The following is a 20,067-nucleotide window of genomic DNA, read 5'->3' as shown; positions in this document are numbered from 1 at the left end:
AAGTCATTTGAAAAAAAAAGTAGAGATGCATTTTTTTTATCTGCCTAGCATTGTTTCTCAAGTTTTATTTTGGAATTGTTAAGGCAGTGAATTTTTGCCTTTAATGCAAAGTTTTGAAAACATTGAATCTTTGCATGTTGCCCCAATTCACATTTACAATGCATCATCTTTCACAGAAGGGCAGGGAAAATCTTTCAATGACCCATGACAGGTATTTTAATCTTTGCCACTGAGTTACTGGCTGTAGGTTTTGAGATCGTTTAGACCAGAAACATACCAGATGCAGTAAGGAAAACTGACGTTAACTGAAGATATAGCATAGTACCTCCAACTAGAAGACCATTTGGAGGTAAGATTTCTGTATCATAAGCAACATCAAAACTTTGACTGGGTCATTCTAACAAATCAACGTGCTTTGATCTAAATCTTTGGTCTCCATTGTATCTCTGGTTGTATGTTTAGGGTCATTACACTTATGATCAATAATCATAAACCTTACACACTGGTAGACCAATTCCATTTACAGCATGTTCATTGGACAGTGGTGAGAGGTCCATCATATAATGACACAGGCATTGGGAGCATGGATGTTGGTTAAATTTTCAGATTTCCTTTTAATAAAGAGCTTGGGCAAAGTCAGTGGTGCAAATTATTGCTATAATATATTTAATTCCTTGGATATCCGTCCATCCATCCATCCATCCATCCATCCATATATAGGCAGGAGAGTTAAAGTATGTCTAACTTATAAAATAATACCTGGACAATTATACACTTTCATCAGGTAAACTATACTAAGTAAACTTTTTCAAGCTATTACAGTCCGGTGAGCCTCTTCTCTCAGTTTTCACCATGACTGAAGCCATGTTAACAATTCTATGTTGTTCTGTTTAGGACCATCTGGCTCACATAAAAAAACAGATGAACAGATGGATATTGGCACAACCTCCCGTCACTTCAGAACGTCAGAAAGAAAAACATGGAGACACCCAGAGAGAAGCAAGATCAGAAATTGTCACTGACAAAGCAAAGAAAACAACTACAGAAAAAAATCCCTTGGAGAACATTAAGACATTAAAAGGTTATCTAATTGAAAAAAATACAGAAATCCATGGCAAAATATTAATACATACAAATCCAAAAAAAGCATGTATAAAAGAAATACCTGCGGTGGACAAGCAGATATATAAACTAAAAGAGCAAGAGGAAATATTAAATATGCAAATAAAAACAAATATTAAAAAACTACAGGATAAAAGTCAGAAACAGATGGAAGATCAGACAAAATCTTCTACTGTTGAACAAAAACGTAACACCAAGACACTGGTTGTTGTGAAGCAGAAGTCAAAAGAAGATCCCCAGGCACTTGCTGAGGAGACAGATGTATGTTCTGATGGAAAATATCTTCAACAAGCAGATTTAAAAAGACTCAGAGCAGAGATTTACCAAACACAAAAAATTCTTAAAATGATAAAACCAGATATTGGGTGCCAAAGTGGAAAATTGAATATGACCATAGATCTTGAGAATAATGATAATGAAATCAAAGGACTTCTGCAAGACATGAGACATTTTCAGAGGCTTTTAAAATTAGCAAAGCCTTACGTTGAGCTGAAGAAAATGAATCTGGATGAAGATACATGCATCTGCAAAAGTACAATGAATAAAAAGAGAAGAGAACTGGATCATAGATTGGAGAAAGTCTTAAGAGAGAGAGATGAATTGGAAATCCTAAAAATACAAATCCAGAGAAAATCTGAGGGGACTCAGCAGCAGCTGGAAAATATGTTAAAATGTCAAAACAACATAGACAAGATAGCTGGTAATGCCAAGGAGAAAAGCAAAGTACTATTGTATCAAATAAAGGAGACTGGTGTAAAAATAGGAAAGCTTGAAGACATGAACAGGAAGATTGAAGCTTTAAAAGAAAACTGGAAAAAAATCTACCTTTTGACCTCTCAGCATCAGGCTGAGATTAAAAAACTAAAAACTGAACTCGGACATAAAATGGAAGAAGGAATTAGAGACCGAAAGATATTTGACAAATTGGAAAGTTCAGAAAGAGACAGATCATTAAAAGACTCAGTAGCAACACAAGCAGAGGAAACAATCGGAGAAATGTTCATAATCACATCACTTCAAGAAAAACTGATAGAGAAAAGAAAACTGACAATAAATGAATTTGATGATACAAACAGTGACAGAGAGGAGCAAAACCTGGAACTAAGTGAGAAAGTGAAACAAGAGATTTTAGGAAAGATGTTGGCACAAGACACTGGAGCTGAGGGACAAAATGCAAAAGTGCCACAATTGAAAACTGTGGGTCAGAGAAATATGTTAGGTCAGCCAAATGAAAGACAAAAAAAGTGTATGACAGAATGTCAGGATAGAATAAAATGGACTAATAGAGAAATACAAGAAATGGAGGTGCTAAATTCAGAGCTGGAAATCAAAAGAAAAGAAAATAAGGCTATTTTAAAACAAATTATGAAAAAAGGGGAAAAGAATATAAGAATGATGAATAAAATAACAGAAGGAAAGAGATCATTCAAAAGAGAGGTACAGAGGAAGAGAAAAGAATTAGACCAAAGAGTGGAGAACATCAGAAGAGAGAAGGATGCATTAGAGATTTTGAGATTAAAATTGAAACAACCAAAAGAAGTGCAGTTTCATGAGAACCAGACTACCAGAGACCACAGTCCTGCTGTCAGTGTTTCAATTGAAAGTGAAACACAAATCCTGGAAAAAAGAGGCTGGAGAAACCCGGAGGCCTATTGTGTAATGGAAAACACAACAAAGGGGAAGAAAACAGTGAAAAAAGCAGTAACTGAACTAGTCCCTAAGGTAGAAGATGCCAACAGTTGTTTGGCTGAGATCAACAAAGAGAAAACCAAACTTAGAGATTTGGCTGTTTCAGTCCAAAGAAAACATGAAAGACTTCAAGATGTCATCAACACGATAGACCTTAAACAGCAAGACAGACAAAGGAAAGATCAAATGTTCCAAAGGCAAACCCAGGAACTACAATCTAAAATGATCCAAATACAGAAAGAAAAGGAAGAGATTGAGCTTTTAACGATGACTGGTAAAAACATGAAAGAGTGGATTAAAGCTGCCATGGCCAGCTTCCATAAGGAAAGAGAACAAGTTGATTATGTGAGGATGGAAGGGAGAGGAGAAGAAATGATGTCAACAGAGAATATAGAACCAGAAAGACAAAGGTCTGAGCTGAAAACAACAGAGAACATTGACTTGGAGAAAAGTCAAATATCAGAACGTTCTAAAGGAAAAAGTCAACATCTAAAAGGAAAACTAAGTGAATGCATGAAAGTCAACATGGACCAGCTAAAACAAAGCATTGAAGGTGTAGAAAAACTCTTTGTTGTTTTGGGACAGAAGCTTGTGAGCCTTAATGAACAGAAGGAAAATGTGGCTGGTTATAAAGAGGTATTGGAAAGAGAAAAGGACATTCTGAACACTCTCCTTTACGATACACTAAAACAAAGAGAACAAATGGAAAATCAATGGAACCAAATGATCAAGTCGGAAAAACAAAAAGTGATTACCATTGAAGCAGTTCTGAAAAAGGAAAAACAGGATCTGGACATAGAGAAACAAAAGATGGTCAAAGATAAACTGGACTTACAGATGATTAGGTACGACCTCCAGAAACAAACTGAAATAATACAAGAAGACAAACAACTTATTAAAGAACAAAGAAAAGAGTTGGAAAGCACAAGGGTGGAATTACACAAGAAGACAGAAGAAACAAACAATCTATTTGATGTCATCAACAAAGAAAAATCCAAACTTCAAGATCTTAACCTTCGTCTAAAAACACAAGGAGACAAACTTAAGGTTCTCATCAATGTGATCACTTTAAAACCACAAGAACGAGAAAGCAAAGGCAGAGAATTTCACACACAAATTCAACATCTAGAACTCAGCAGGAAGAAATTAGAGAAGAAAATTGAAGAACTGGAGGTTTTGATGAAGAATACTGACACGATGAAGGAAAAGGTTAAAGGTTTCATGTGCAGCATCTGTAAGGACAAAGAACAAATGATTTCCATGAAGATGGATGTTGAAAAAGACAGAGAAAAACTGTCAAATGAGAAGGAATGCCTGCAGAGAGAAATGTCAGAGTTCACAATGAGACAAGATAAACTCTTGAATGAAATGAAGTCAACAGCAAACCTAAGACTAACACTTCAAGGAGTTAAAGATAAAGTCTGTGGGTACATCAAAGTTAAAATGGGAAGGTTACATAAGGGTCATGAAGATGCACAGTTATTGTGTATTTCACTGGAGGAAAAGCTGTCAACCTTTGGTGAGGAAATGAAACAAATAACACCTTACAAAGAGCAATTTGAAAGAGAAAAGATCAGTTTAACATCCATCATGTCTTCCATGAGTAATCAGAGAGAAATGATGGAACGCCAATGGAAGCAAATGGTTGACTTGGATAAAGAAGATCTTAACAAAATGAAGGCAGACCTTAAACGAGAAAGGCGGAATCTGGATAGAGTGATTGACAAAATACACAAAGAAAAAGTGGCCTTACAATTGATGATGTCTGACATCCAGAAGGAACGTGTGACATTACAACAAGAAAAACAAGAGAGTAAAGAAGACAGAGAGAGGATGAACAGGACAAAGATTGAACTAGACAAGAAGGTAGAAGATGCCAACAGTTGTTTGGCTGAGATCAACAAAGAGAAAACCAAACTTAGAGATTTGGCTGTTTCAGTCCAAAGAAAACATGAAAGACTTCAAGATGTCATCAACATGATCGACTTTAAACAGCAAGACAGACAAAGGAAAGATCAAATATTCCATAGACAAACCCAGGAACTACAATCTAAAATGATCAAAATACAGAAAGAAAAGGAAGAGATTGAGCTTTTAATGATGACTGCTAAAAACATGAAAGAGTGGATTAAAGCTGCCATGGCCAGCTTCCATAAGGAAAGAGAACAAGTTGATTATGTGAGGATAGACAAGAGAGGAGAAGAAATGATGTCAACAGAGAATATAGAACCAGAAAGACAAAGGTCTGAGCTGAAAACAACAGAGAACATTGACTTGGAGAAAAGTCAAATATCAGAACGTTCTAAAGGAAAAAGTCAACATCTAAAAGGAAAACTAAGTGAATGCATGAAAGTCAACATGGACCAGCTAAAACAAAGCATTGAAGGTGTAGAAAAACTCTGTGTTGTTTTGGGACAGAAGCTTGTGAGCCTTAATGAACAGAAGGAAAATGTGGCTGGTTATAAAGAGGTATTGGAAAGAGAAAAGGACATTCTGAACACTCTCCTTTACGATACACTAAAACAAAGAGAACAAATGGAAAATCAATGGAACCAAATGATCAAATCGGAAAAACAAAAAGTGATTACCATTGAAGCAGTTCTGAAAAAGGAAAAACAGGATCTGGACATAGAGAAACAAAAGATGGTCAAAGATAAACTGGACTTACAGATGATTGGGTACAACCTCCAGAAACAAACTGAAATAATACAAGAAGACAAACAACTTATTAAAGAACAAAGAAAAGAGTTGGAAAGCACAAGGGTGGAATTACACAAGAAGACAGAAGAAACAAACAATCTATTTGATGTCATCAACAAAGAAAAATCCAAACTTCAAGATCTTAACCTTCGTCTAAAAACACAAGGAGACAAACTTAAGGTTCTCATCAATGTGATCACTTTAAAACCACAAGAACGAGAAAGCAAAGGCAGAGAATTTCACACACAAATTCAACATCTAGAACTCAGCAGGAAGAAATTAGAGAAGAAAATTGAAGAACTGGAGGTTTTGATGAAGAATACTGACACGATGAAGGAAAAGGTTAAGGTTTTCATGCGCAGCATCTGTAAGGACAAAGAACAAATGATTTCCAAGAAGATGGATGTTGAAAAAGACAGAGAACAACTGTCAAATGAGAAGGAATGCCTGCAGAGAGAAATGTCAGAATTCACAATGAGAAAAAATGAACTCTCTCAAATGGTTGACTTGGATAAGGCAGAGCAAGAAAGGATCCACATCTCAAAGACTGATTTATACCAGAAAGTAGAAGTTGATCCTATACATGTTGTACAAATTCATAATGAGATTGTGTCAGCTTTGATACAGAGATTCACATTTCTAAATCTAATGACAATTGAAGTTTTTCAAAAAAATATAGACAGGTTAGACAGAAAATGTGAAGAGCTCGCTCACTTTATTTGTTCATTCCAAACAAATAGTGAATTGCATTTAGACAGATGTTGGATGAGTCGTCATTTAAAATATTTACAAGGACAAAGACAACAGTTGACCCCATCATTGTGTGAAATGGCAACACAAACTGTAGGTCTGTGTGATCAGAAAGTGGAGAAAGAGAAACAGAATGTAAGTCCATTTAAAGTAATAAAATCTGAAATAGCAGCTCAGAAGCCTCATGACCTGTTCAAAGCTACTGAAACTGGATACCAGCTCATCTCTACGGAGGATGAAGATCATTTGCAAAGTTGTAGTAAATATGCAATATCCAACAGGGAATGGCCAGTACTAAAACTTAAAAAAGTGATAGATGTGCAAAGAAAGCAGTCTCTAACAACTTCTAGGGTTTCAACAAAGGCGGAGGAATTTACAAAATGGCGGAAAAGCAATTTACTACAGACCTTTTGGAAGTACAACAGAATGAAACATAAGGAGATTAATCTGATGAAGCAGAAGGGTGAGGAGATTAGAAATAACTTGGATAGAAAGCTAAAAGAAATATTTAATTTCGATAAAATAACACTCTCACTGAAAGAAAAAACACTTATAGACAATTCATTACAGGGAAAAGGTATGGAGTCATCAACACAAAGTAGATATGATGCCATAACTGCCAAAATAAAATATGTGGAGCTTCAACAAGTTAAGCTTAACATGCTGAGCAAGACTGAAAGACTTCACCTCAAAGAGAAAGTCAGTAAGACATATGTTTCAGGTGAAAAATTTAGTCAAACTTCTCAGAAGGATACAATCCCAGCAAAAATGCAAGAAATGCAAACTTCCTTTAAAATTACCAATGAGCAGGATGAAGCAATAGGGGAAGAAAATGAAACAGTTCCAGTGGAATCAAGCAGACTTCTCTGTCTGCTCCAACATTACTGCTGTCGCTGCTGCTGTCATTGTTGTACCTGTCGAAAGCAAGTGTGCCCAAACAAAAATGGAAACATGCATAAGTAAAATGTGTGGTTTGTGTGTGTGTGTGTGTGTGTATACTATTTTTTTCTGCCAGATCATTTTACTTTTATTCAATGACAATGGTAAATTGAAATGTGGAAATTTATGATTTAGCTCATATTACCATCCTAATTTTCAGGATGTTGTAAAAAGAATTTTATGTATGCAACATGCCTCAAAGTTAGAAGTGTAAGGCAGTGTCATTGTAAACATAATTTCCTATATTTTCTGATGAAACCATTTGATAGTGTACCTAAACTATTTTGTAAGTGAATGCTGTTTTAATTTGTAATTCCATTTCTAACATTGAATCATGGGTTATTGCCCTCAGTTTTGGGTTTAGGGTAGGCTGAAGAAATTCAAATAGAACAACTTTAACTGAGTTTTAAAGTCACTTTCTCTGTATGACTCCATACAGCAGCAACAGCAGCTGCGTGTTGTGTTATTCTTTTCTTATAAATTAATAAACTTATAAGCACTCATATCTTGGTCTTTTGTCCATTTTTATGTTCTGAGTGTGAGCTGGTCATGACACAGTATATAAAATAGAATGCTTTATTGTCACCGTACATAGTACAAACCAATAGCATACATTCCTCAACAGGTGCAAGGTTGGAAGTGTTTAGGTACTTATGAACTCACATTTTGTTAGTAATTGGGTCATGCTGATTTTGATCATTAAAGTATATCTAAGCCTGATGTGATTCAATTCAGTTTATTTATATATAGCGCCAATTCAAAACACATGTTGATTCAAGACATTTCACAAAGTCAAGTACATACATTCCAATTAATCCTAACCATTGAACAGTGCAGTCAGATTCAGTTATTTATTCAAATTGGATAAAAAGTTTTTCTATCTAAGTAAACTCAGCAGATTGCATCGAGTCAGAGACTTGTAGCAGTCACTCCTCCTGGATGAGTATGTAGCAACAGTGGACAGCCACTGGCATTGACTTTGAAGCAATCCCTCATATTGAGCATGCATGTAGCAACAGTGGAGAGGAAAAACTCCCTTTTAACAGGAAGAAACCTCCAGCAGAACCAGACTCAGTGTGAGCAGCCATCTGCCATGACCGACTAGGGGTTTGAGAGAACAGAGCAGACACAAAAGAAACACAGAAGCACTGATCCAGGAGTACGTTCTATGTAAAAGCATAACCCTGTCCCCAGAAAAAATTGAAAAATGTCACCAAAGCGGGCAGTGCCAAGCGACATTGAGTGGCACGGCCAAGTGTGGGGATGAGTGGAGGGGGTTAAATGGGGGTGTGGTCAGGATGTCATTCATAAGTACCTAAGCGTGTCATTCGGTCTGCTGAGAAGGTGATTGGCTGCAGTCTACTGTCGCTCCAGGAACTGTACACCTCCAGGACCCTGAAGCGGGCAGGGAAGATTCTGGCTGATCCCTCCCACCCCGGTCACAGACTCTTTGAGACTCTCCCCTCTGGCAGGAGGCTGCGGTCCATCCGGACCAAAACCTCACGCCACAAGAACAGTTTTTTCCCATCTGCCACCAGCCTGGTTAACAAAGCCCGGAAACCACCCTGACACTCTCCCTTTCCCCCACACCCCCCCTTTTTTTTCTTTTTTTGCTGACAGGACACCTGTAACCTGTAAGTCTATGCGTTACATTAACGCTCAGCATGGACTCCTGCTTTACTTGCACAATGATCACCTGCACTGTTGTATTGCTCTTGCATCTTATACTGCTCTATACTTACTCGCACCCACTTAAAACTGTGCACATATATTTATATTATATTGTAGATATGTTTATACTGTTTAATTTGTACTGTATTGCACCGACTACGCCAAAACAAATTCCTTGTATGTCCAAAAACGTACTTGGCAATAAAGCTTTTCTGATTCTGATTCTGATGAGGGAAAGTGGCAGCTAGTCTAAAGAGGAGTTAAACCCCAAATCAACTTTTTTTGGGCCTCTATGTTACTATTCAATCTCTGACATTTTCATGTAAACTTTTTTAATTCTGCAATATTTTTCCTAAAACCGTCTTAGTGCTGCCCTCTTTGGCTAAACTTTCACTCACTGCTCACTCTCCATGTTTCAATATGTCAAATTAAGGCAGCTGCCTCTATCCCTCGTCTTGACCTCACCCTTGCTTAACCCCCTCCACTCACCCCACACTTGGCCGTGCCCCTCGGTCAGGGGCGCAAATCTGTCTTGAGGAAGAGAACGGCAATACTACTAAGTTAAACAATTAGACATGAAACTCCTCCCAGTCTTCACAGGGGAATGTTTATTCGTCAGTCAGTGCACATAAAGGTCTTCATCAAAATGTCCTTGCCTTCAACACTTAAACTGTGTTTTTATTGAGATTCATAACATTGGTGTGTAAGTGAAACCCTTGACCAATCCAATGTAAAAATCCGATTGACACACATCTTCTGGCACTCATAATAATGGACTCTGTGGAGTACCACAGGGTTCAGTACTTGGGCCAATTCTCTTTACTATATATATGCTTCCAATAGGTAAAATTATCATGCAGCATAGGATAAATTTTCACTGTTACGCTGATGATACTCAGCTTTACTTATCCATAAATCCTGATGAGCCCAACCAGTTAGATAGACTACAAGCATATCTTGAAGACATACAAATTTGGATGACTTTAAATTTTCTGCTTCTAAAGTTCTAAAGTTAAAAGCCTTCAGCTGATTCAAAATGCTGCAGCAAGAGTTCTGATGAAAATTAAAAAGAGAGATCATATTTCTCCTACTTTAGCTTCCCTTCATAGGCTCTCTGTGAAATCCAGAATAGAATTTAACATTCTCCTCCTCATATATAAAGCCCTTAATGATCCAGCTCCATCATACATCAGAGATCTGATTGTTCCATATGTTCCTAACAAAGCACTTCGTTCTAAGACTGCAGGTTTACTGGTGGTTCCTAGAGTCTCTAGAAGTAGAATGGGAGGCAGATCCTTTAGTTATCAGGCTCATCTCCTATGGAACCAGCTCACAGATTTAGTCCGTGAGACAGACATCCTCTCTACTTTTAAGGCTAGGCTTAAAACTTTCCTTTTTGATAAAGCTTATAGTATGTTCTCTTTCTTTTCTCTTCCTAGAAGCTACACCTGGCCTGACTCTGTGTCTACCTGTGACACTGCTCTATATTTACTCTCACTCACTTAAAACTGTGCACATTAATGCACCGACTACGCCAAAACAAATTCCTTGTATGTCCAAAAACGTACTTGGCAATAAAGCTTTTCTGATTCTGATTCTGATTCATGGAGGGGGGCATCGTCCAAGCTTCTGCTGGCAACAACTTAATGCTAACCTTCTACTGATGATACACTTGGCCCTGTCTTTCAGTGTTTAACCCTGTCTCTTTCCTACTGACTGAGCTTTTACTGTGACTAACTGTATGTGCTCTCTTAGATACTCTAACCTTGAAAAATGGCTCAGAATTTATCTGTTCTTTCTTCCTAGATGAAACGACTGAAGGAGCTACATCCATTAACATTTACTTTTCCTTCCCATAGAAAGTACTCCTGGATCAGTGCTTCTGTGTTCTGCTTCTGTGTTCTTTTTCCTTCTCTGCTCTGTTCTCTCAAAGCCCCAGTCGGTCGTGGCAGATGGCTGCTCACACTGAGTCTGGTTCTGCTGGAGGTTTCTTCCTGTTAAAAGGGAGTTTTTCCTCTCCACTGTCGCTACATGCATGCTCAGTATGAGGGATTGCTTCAAAGTCAACGCCAGTGACTGTCCACTGTCTCTACATGCTCATCCGGGAGGAGGGAATACTGCAAGTGACTGACTGGATGCAATCTGCTGGGTTTCCTTAGACAGAAAAACTTTTCATCCAATTTGAATAAATAACTAACTCTGACTGCACTGTTCAATGGTTAGGACTAATTGGAATGTATGTACCTGACTTTTGTGAAGTGCCTTGAGACAACATTTGTTGTGAATTGGCACTATATAAATAAAACTGAATTGAATTGAATTTGGTCACAGTGACTTTTCTGTGCTGTTTTTTGGTCTTCAAGATATTCGTGGTCAGCAAACAGCTGGCTCTCGTTGCCTCCTCACTCTCTTGTGGTGTTTGTTGGCCTTCAAAAGACTTGCTGTCATCACGCAGCTGGTTCTTGTCACTCCTAGTCAGCATATAGTATTACACATTTCACACTCAGGTTTTTGCTTTTACTTTAGGAAAAAGAAAACAATTACACCAGGCTAAAGAAGGTTCTAGCGAAAAGCCCAGCATGGATTAACGACTCCACTACCCAACAACCTGTCAACCGCACCTGGTCTATCTCCAACCTTGAACTCACTGACGAGGGAGTAATAATATGGGTGAGAATCCTGCACCGACTCTGTCCACCTTACTATTAGCTGCAATTGGATACATCCTGACCGTGGGGTACCGTAGTGGCACTGCGATTGGGCCTGTTGACCCTTGGTGCAGTTTAAAGACCAGGGCTATTGGGAACCTGAAGACATCTCCTTCAAGAGCTGTGAGTTGCTCAGCCTGGTTCCCCCATTGGGTATTTTGGGGAAAATATCAATTAAATTGTGACAAGAGTGTATTCACTAAGCCTGATACAGCCCAGCAGACTAACAACCACAACGAATGGGGTCTTGTCATCCCCACAAAAGGCCCCAACGGCACAGGGCAGAATCGCGCATGCACTCCTAACACCCCTAGGTCTAAAGACAATTCATCCACAAAAAACTACACATTTGACCCGCTGGCTTTTTGGACTCTATGGTACTCAGTGTACCATAGGCCTTGCCCGCAGACCCTGTCAAGAACTCACAGGATGGAATGAGTTGTCCCATTATGACAATGAGTACAACACCTATTCACATGAAGTTGTGTGGAAGAAGATCAAAGGAGTGGTGGAGGTTTGACCTCTGCTGAAGTCATCCTGGGACATAATTTGAGGCAAATAAGGAGCATTAAGGATGTTATTGTGCCTTTCATTCCCAATTCTGTGATTGCTTTAGCTGAATTGTTTGCTTTTAGACCGCATTTGTGCTATGGCAACATAGATAAGGGTTTAGACTGGGTAGGACATAATCTTTTTTACTCCAACCTCACATGTAAGCCACCTAAACAAGTATTCTAGAACTAGAGTCCCAATTATGCTTGCTAGAAACGCATGCTTCCGTAGTTAGTTTAATTTCTTTATTTAGTTTTTCAACCATGGAGGTGTGATTATCCAAGGCCAGCATTATGTTACTGAAGTCTCCACTTACTGGTCTCCAATATGTCTCTCCAGGACACAGTCTCCTGTTCCAGATGTGGAATTTCAGCATCAGTGCTAAGATGCCTGTGGGTTACGCCTACAGCCCACTACTACCACCATTGTCCCTCTATTGCTGTCGACTATGCTACAGTGACAAGTGTCTTCTGCACCAAGGGTCGTGGGGATCTTCCCTTTATCTCCATGATCATGAGCCAAACTCTTCAGACACGATATAAGGTGACCTGGACCTCTGCGTATAGGGCTACTGTGCACACCTTTAAAAATACAGACACATTCATGGCGAATGTATCTCCCTATCATCAGTTACATCTGGGAAGATCCTACAGATCGATTCTGGTTGTCCACCCTGTATCTACTCGATGGGAGGATTGTTGCTATCGGCACACATAAGCCCCCTGATTCATCTTCTCCGGGCACTAACAACAAAGGATGCCAGGTGTCGGTTGCTACTGCACAGAGCACCACTCTGTGGGACTAAAAGACTGGAGAGGCTTGTATGGAATTATATTTACCATCTTATCTTTTGCAGAAGTATAAACTACAAGTGTAACCAGAGAAATTATGTATGATGATTTTCTATTTCCTACAAGTATCAAATGTAAAGAGGGATCTTTGATTATCAAGTTAAAACACATATAAACAGACTAAAGTAAAAGCAAAAAGCTGAGAGTGGAATGTGTAATACTATATGCTGACTAGGAGTGACGAGAGCCAGCTGCGTGCTTACAGCAAGTCTTTTGAAGGCCAACAAACACCACAAGAGAGTGAGGAGGCGACGACAGCCAGCTGTGTGCTGACTACGAGTATCTTGAAGACCAAAAAACAGCACAGAAAAGTCACTGTGACCATATTCAATTCAATTCAGTTTTATTTATATAGTGCCAATTCACAACAAATGTTGTCTCAAGGCACTTCACAAAAGTCAGGTACATACATTCCAATTAGTCCTAACCATTGAACAGTGCAGTCGGAGTTAGTTATTTATTCAAATTGGATAAAACGTTTTTCTGTCTAAGGAAACCCAGCAGATTGCATCCAGTCAGTGACTTGCAGCATTCCCTCCTCCCGGATGAGCATGTAGAGACAGTGGACAGTCACTGACGTTGACTTTGCAGCAATCCCTCATACTGAGCATGCATGTAGCGACAGTGGAGAAGAAAAACTCCCTTTTAACAGGAAGAAACCTCCAGCAGAACCAGGCTCAGTGTGTGCAGCCATCTGCCACGACCGATTGGGGGTTTGAGAGAACAGAGCAGAGACACAAAGAGAACAAAGAAGCACTGATCCAGGAGTACTTTCTATGGGAAGGAAAAGTAAATGTTAATGGATGTAGTTTCACCTAGAAAGAAAGAACAGATAAACTCTGAGCCAGTTTTCAAGGATAGAGTCTGAAAGAGAGCACATATAATTAGTTACAGTAAAAGCTCAGTCAATCGCCATGTCTTGCACTTAATATTCCTCAGGCTGTTAGCCATCTGTGTTTTTTTTTTTTTCTTGTGTTTCTTGGGTAAAATTGTATTGTGTTTTGGCTTTGTGAAACCCTCTTTTGTAATAAATCCTTTTACATTCCACTTGTTTCCTCTGGACACATCATTATGTTACTGCCCCTGAACCCCTAGACCTGTGGGGGCTGTAATATAAGTGGGGGCTCGTTTGGGATTCTTGTTAGAGAGGATCCCTGTGTCCAGAGTTGGTGAGTTTGTCAGTAATTAGCTGCTATGCCAGTTACATTCAGTTTGGGGCACTTTCTAGCTGCCCCATCTATTGAGCTTATCAATAGCTGCCACAAGTGTGAATTGCTGCAAATTGTGGACCACTTTAAACTGCAGCTCCCAAAACAGATCCTTAAATGTGAATTAAAGGCTCTATTAGTAGGTAAATTGATGGAAGCTGGTGTGATTAGAGTGCCTGATCTGCCTGAGGCTGCTGTTGTGGTGCCAATCCAATCTGCCTTACCTGAGGAGGAGCACAAACATGGCTCTGGCATGGATTCTGAGGTGAGTACGCAGGGAAAAACCCCTCACACGCTTCCTTGTTATGATCCACTGTCTTCTGTGAGCTCCGAGAGCCGAGATGGAGCTTGATTAAAGGTGCAGTTGGCACGTCTCCAAATGGAAGCTGAAGAAAAGGCCCAGGACCGGAGAGCCCAAATGGAGCTCAAAATCAGGAGACTGGAAATAGAGGCTGATAAAGCTATAAGGCTGCGCAAACTTGAGCTGGAGGCCCAGACTCGAGTGCCCTCTGCCTCTCCTGAGACACCAGGTTCCACCTTCATGTCTGCTATGCCATTTTCATGTAAGTAAGTGCATTTCTTTAGTACCTGCTTTCAAAAAATCTGAGGTTGATTCATACTTTGCAGCCTTTGAACGCATTGCTGGTGCTTTGCAGTGGCCCAGGGAGACCTGGCCGCTTTTGTTACATTGCAAATTTACTGGAAAAGCTCAAGAGGCGATGGCAGCGCTCCCTTTAGAGGATAGTTTAAATTATGAAATGGTTAAAGCCGCTGTCTTACAAGCTTATGAATTGGTACCTGAAGCTTATCGACAAAAATTTCGACAACACAAGAAAGCTATTGGACAAACACATGTGGAGTTTGCTAGAGAGAAAGGCATCCTTTTTGATAAGTGGTGTGCTGCCTCAAAGGCTAGCCAATATGACTCGTTACGTGAGTTAATGCTGTTAGAAGACTTTAAAAAGTGTATTCCTGATCGTGTGGTGTTGTATTTAAATGAGCAGAAGGTGTCGGCTGCTGTTCTTGCTGATGAGTATGTGCTTACCCATAAGTCATCTTTCATTGTTAATGAAAAGACACCTGTTAACTATGTGCCGCCATCCCAGATGGTTAAAACCGTAGTTCCAAAGGACAGCCGTGAATGTTTCTACTGTCATAAACCTGGACATGTCATCGCTGATTGTTTAGTTTTAAAATGAAAAAAACAACCAAATTCACAACAAACTAAAAGTTTTGGTTTTGTGAAGAAAGAACCCCGTAATAAGAGCACTGGTTGTGGTGACAAATTACCTGATCCCTGTTTTGAACCATTCATTTTGATGGCTTAATCTCACTGACACCTGTTCCCTCTGATTTAAAGCTAGTATGCATCTTGAGGGACACTGGAGGTTCCCAGTCAGTCATTCTCTCAACTGACTGCATGTGGGTATAACACTGTTCTGAGGGGGATAGAGATGGGTTATGCTCCAAGACCAGTCCACAGAGTTTACATAAAATCAAAACTTGTCACAGGATATTTTCCTGTTGCTGTTTGCCCAGATTTGCCTATAGATGGCGTGGCTATGTTAATGGGGAACGACATTGCTGGAGGTCTAGTACTTCCAAGTTTGGAGGTTGTAGACAACCCCTTAAATCAGACAACCCCAGACTCTTCAGACCCTGCACGGGTGACCACACAGGCTGTACCCAGCCTGTGTGGTCACCCGTGCACAGGCACGTAAAGACCCAGAGATTTCCATTTCTGATTCTGTTTTAATGTCTCCATTTTCTAGTGAGGGTGATGCACAACCCAAAAGTAATAACAAGACGTTATTTCCAGATTCGGTGGTGTTGGGGGAGCCTGGTCCACTCTGGGAAAAAGCGTCCATCCCCCTGACCAGACAACATTTGTCGTCAGTTCAACAAGCTGACGAAACATTACAAAGATGTTTCAAAAATGTGGTAAGTGCTGAACAAGCCAATAAAGAGAAACAAGCTTACATTGTGGAACAGAGTGTCTTAATGCGTCAGTGGTCTCCATCAGGTGCAGAACGTTCAGACTGGAGTAGAGTTAAACAGATTGTTATGCCAACTATATATAGACAAAGAGTTTTGTCTCTAGCTCATGAAAGCCAGTGGTCTGGTCACTTGGGTGTTACCAAGACGTACCAGTTTCTGTTAAAGCACTTTTTCTGGCCTGGTATGAAACGGGATGTCTCCAGGTTCTGTCGCAATTGCCACGTGTGCCAGATAGCTGGTAAACCAAATCAGGTAATACCCCCTGCTCCACTGAGCCCTATTCCAGTTATGGAGCAGCCATTTGACCATGTCATAGTAGACTGTGTTGGGCCATTACCGAGAACAAAGTGTGGAAACCAATATTTGCTCACAATCATGTGTGCTGCTACTCGCTTCCCTGAAGCCATTCCTTTGAATAAGATTACAACAAAATCAGTTGTTAGAGCATTGACTAATTTGTTTTCTGTATTTGGCCTGCCAAAAACCTTACGGAATGACCAAGGAACAAATTTCCAATCGAAATTGTTCAAGCAGGTGGCACAATCTCTAAATATTAAGCACGTTGTCTCCTCTGCATACCACCTGGAGTCACAGGGAGCATTAGAACGGTGGCATCAAACCCTTAAGTCCATGCTGCGCAAATACTGCTTGAACACTGTGAGGAGTTGGGATGAGGGGGTCCCATTTGTAGTGTTTGCTGCTAGAGAAGCTGTTCAGGAGTCTCTTGGTTTCAGTCCTGCCGAGTTGGTTTTTGGTCATACACCTCGCGGACCTCTCAGAGCTTTGAAAGAAACTTTCATGGTTCCTGCAGAAGGCTCTAAGAATACAGTGACTAAATATGTACAAACGTTTCGTGAGTGCCTCTGTCATGCTAACACCCTGGCTAAGAAACACTTAGCTGATTCTCAGAAGAGAACGAAAAATACTTATGATAAAACATCCGTTAAAAGGGAGTTTCAAATGGGAGATCAGGTTGTTGCTCTCCTTCCTGTTCTTGGCTCAGCCTTATCTGCCGAATTTGATGGACCTTCTGAAGTCCTAAAGAAAATAGGGGTGAATGATTATGTAATTGGTACTCCTAATCGGCGGCACAAGTCTCGTGTTTGCCATGTGAACATGCTCAAGTTATACCACCCCTGGCCTGCATCAGAAACCACTGGGGTGTGTGTTCCGGCTGCAGCTACTACTCAATTAGAAGTAGATGAACTGGGTGATGCTGATGGTATAAAAACAAATTATCCCATCTGTTCTAGTCCTTGACTTACAAATTCAGAGATGTTAAAATCTCTGAAGAATCAACTTGACCACTTGTCCCCCAAACATCAGGAGGATGTAGTGATTCTAGTTAATGAGTACAGATGTTTGTTTGGTGATGTTCCAACCTGCACTACAGTGCTAGAACATGACATAAATGTCCAAAATGCAAAGCCAATCAAGCAGCACCCTTACCGTGCAAACCCTGTGAGATGTTCACTAATGAAGCAGGAAACTGAATATCTGTTGAAACATGGTTTAGCTAAACCTAGTCAAAGTCCCTGGAGCTCACCCTGCTTACTAGAAACCAAGTCAGATGGCTCACCACGCTTTATCACAGACTTTCGGAAAGTAAATTCTGTCACAGTACCTGACTCTTATCCTCTCCCCAGGATCGAGGATTGTGTGGATAATATTGGAGTTGCAAAGTATGTTACGAAGTTGGACCTTCTTAAAGGTAACTGAAAGAGCTTCTAACATTTCGGCTTTTGTGACCCCAGATGACTTTTTGCAATACACTGTCATGGCATTTGGTATGTGTAACGCTCCAGCTACTTTTCAAAGGCTGATAAATACAGTATTGCGGGGCATCCCCAACTGCAGTGCTTATTTAGACGATCTAGTGGTGTATACTGAAACTTGGCAGGAACATTTGCAAACATTATATCAAATATTTCACAGTTTGGCCCAAGCCTCCTTGACCCTTAATCTTACGAAGTGTGAATTTGGCAAAGCCACTGTGACATATTTAGACAGAGAGGTGGGACAAGGCCAGGTCCGTCCCCTAAATGCTAAAGTTGTGGCAATTAATGATTATCCCACACCCAAAACACGACCTGAGCTTCGTAGATTTCTGGGCATGGTTGATTATTACCGGAACTTTTGCAGAAACTTCTCCTCAGTGGTTTAACCGTTAACCAATCTACTTAGCCCAAAAACTGATTTTGTTTGGTCAGATGACTGCCAGAATGCTTTTGAAAGTGCTAAATTCCTTCTATGCCACACACCGGTACTAGCTGCACCTGATCTGACCCGACCTTTCAAGTTAGAGGTGGATGCCAGCATGGTTGGAGCTGGTGCAGTGTTGATTCAGGAAGATTTGCAGGGTTTAGATCATTCTGTTTGCTATTTCTCCCGCGAATTTAACAAACATCAACTGAACTACTCCACTATTGAAAAGGAAACATTAGTTCTGTTGTTGGCTCTTCAGCAATTCCATGTTTACCTGGGTTCCAGTACTTTACCGATTGATGTATTTACAGACCATAATCCATTAGTATTTCTTTCATGCATGTACAACCACAATCAGCGCCTTATGCGGTGGGCATTACTTTTACAAGAATACAAGCTGAACATCCGACATAAGAGAGGAACAGAAAATGTTCTCGCCGATGGCCTTTCCAGGATGTGAGTATGGGTTTTTTGGTTTTTTTGTGTGACATTTTGTATTTACAAAACTTGGTTTTGTAATTTAAGGGGGGAGTGTTACGGCCCCTGGCCTCTTGAGGCTGTGCAGGCTCCTTTTCTTTTTCCTTTTCGTTATGCAGATTCAGCTGTGGGGGCACACCTTCCTGATTGGCTGCCTGGAGACTGTGTTTTTTTTTTTTTTTTTGTGTAACTTGGGTAAAATTGTATTGTGTTTTGGCTTTGTGAAACCCTCTTTTGTAATAAATCCTTTTACATTCCACTTGTTTCCTCTGGACACATCAGAATCAGAATCATCATTATGTTACCGCCCCTGAACCCCTAGACCTGTGGGGGCCGTAACATGATGTATGAATAAAAATGAAGTGATGGTTTGTTTAGCTGTAACTGGTGTGAGAGCAAGAAGCAGAGAAATACTGTATTAGAAAGCTTGAGGCTGAGCAGATAAGGAGGGCACCATGGTCTGGGAGCCAGGGAGAGTCATAACATTAGGACAGGAGGGGCAGAGGAGAAAAAACAGGCAGAAGTCTTAAAACAGGGAGCCAGCTGCGGGCTGTTTATGACTCTGTCTACGGAGGCTGGAAGACAGCACCAAAAAGTCACGGTGACCATGTAACTCAATGATGGGAAAGCTTGCCCGGCAACAGGGGATGAGGAATGAGGTTATCTGCAATATAAAAACTGTGCCAAAGAAAGAAACGGGGTTGTTTCCTCGCAGAAGACCAGCGAACAAGATCGGACGGAGAAAGAAGCTACAGATGAGTCAGAAGACCGGAGACGCAGCCCCGCTGACAAATTCTGCATTATATAGAGGATCAACCCGTGTGCCCTGAGAAGAGCTGCAACTCAAAATTGAGAATCTGAATTTCATCTGTTGCATTTTTACCAAGACAACTGAAGTGAACTCGGTCAGTGAACAACTGATAGCTCTAAGTTTCAGGCTACTGGAAGTCCTGAACCAACCTCAATTACAGCTCAAAGGTTTCCTTCAACTACAAGTCCTTCTCAAAATATTAGCATATTGTGATAAAGTTCATTATATTCCATAATGTCATGATGAAAATTTAACATTCATATATTTTAGATTCATTGCACACTAACTGAAATATTTTAGGTCTTTTATTGTCTTAATACGGATGATTTTGGCATACAGCTCATGAAAACCCAAAATTCCTATCTCACAAAATTAGCATATTTCAT

General features: G+C 40.1%; 1 protein-coding gene and 1 long non-coding RNA gene across 4 annotated transcripts in view; both read left to right on the top strand.

Annotated features, from left to right (window-relative positions):
* Positions 1-7,703, top strand: part of LOC124876779 (oligoribonuclease, mitochondrial-like) — a 49,269-nt gene extending 41,566 nt beyond the window's left edge. For 2 of the 3 annotated variants that reach the window (XM_047379778.1, XM_047379776.1), the window contains one exon: positions 895-7,703. Coding sequence is in view for 2 of the 3 variants with exons in the window: in XM_047379776.1 (XP_047235732.1) it covers positions 895-7,224 (6,330 nt within the window). In the remaining variant the exon portion in view is untranslated. The remainder of the gene's footprint in view (positions 1-894) is intronic. The other variant, XM_047379777.1, reaches the window with a different exon arrangement.
* Positions 7,704-17,254: 9,551 nt separating this feature from the next.
* LOC124876740 lies at positions 17,255-19,129 on the top strand. The gene is made up of 2 exons (XR_007040360.1): positions 17,255-17,899; positions 18,752-19,129. It is a non-coding gene; the product is annotated as an uncharacterized LOC124876740 (long non-coding RNA).
* Positions 19,130-20,067: the final 938 nt, after the last annotated feature.

This window comes from Girardinichthys multiradiatus, chromosome 11, assembly GCF_021462225.1.
Source record: "Girardinichthys multiradiatus isolate DD_20200921_A chromosome 11, DD_fGirMul_XY1, whole genome shotgun sequence".
NCBI classification, from domain to species: Eukaryota; Metazoa; Chordata; class Actinopteri; order Cyprinodontiformes; family Goodeidae; genus Girardinichthys; species Girardinichthys multiradiatus.
This window is presented reverse-complemented; position numbering and strand designations above follow the sequence as displayed.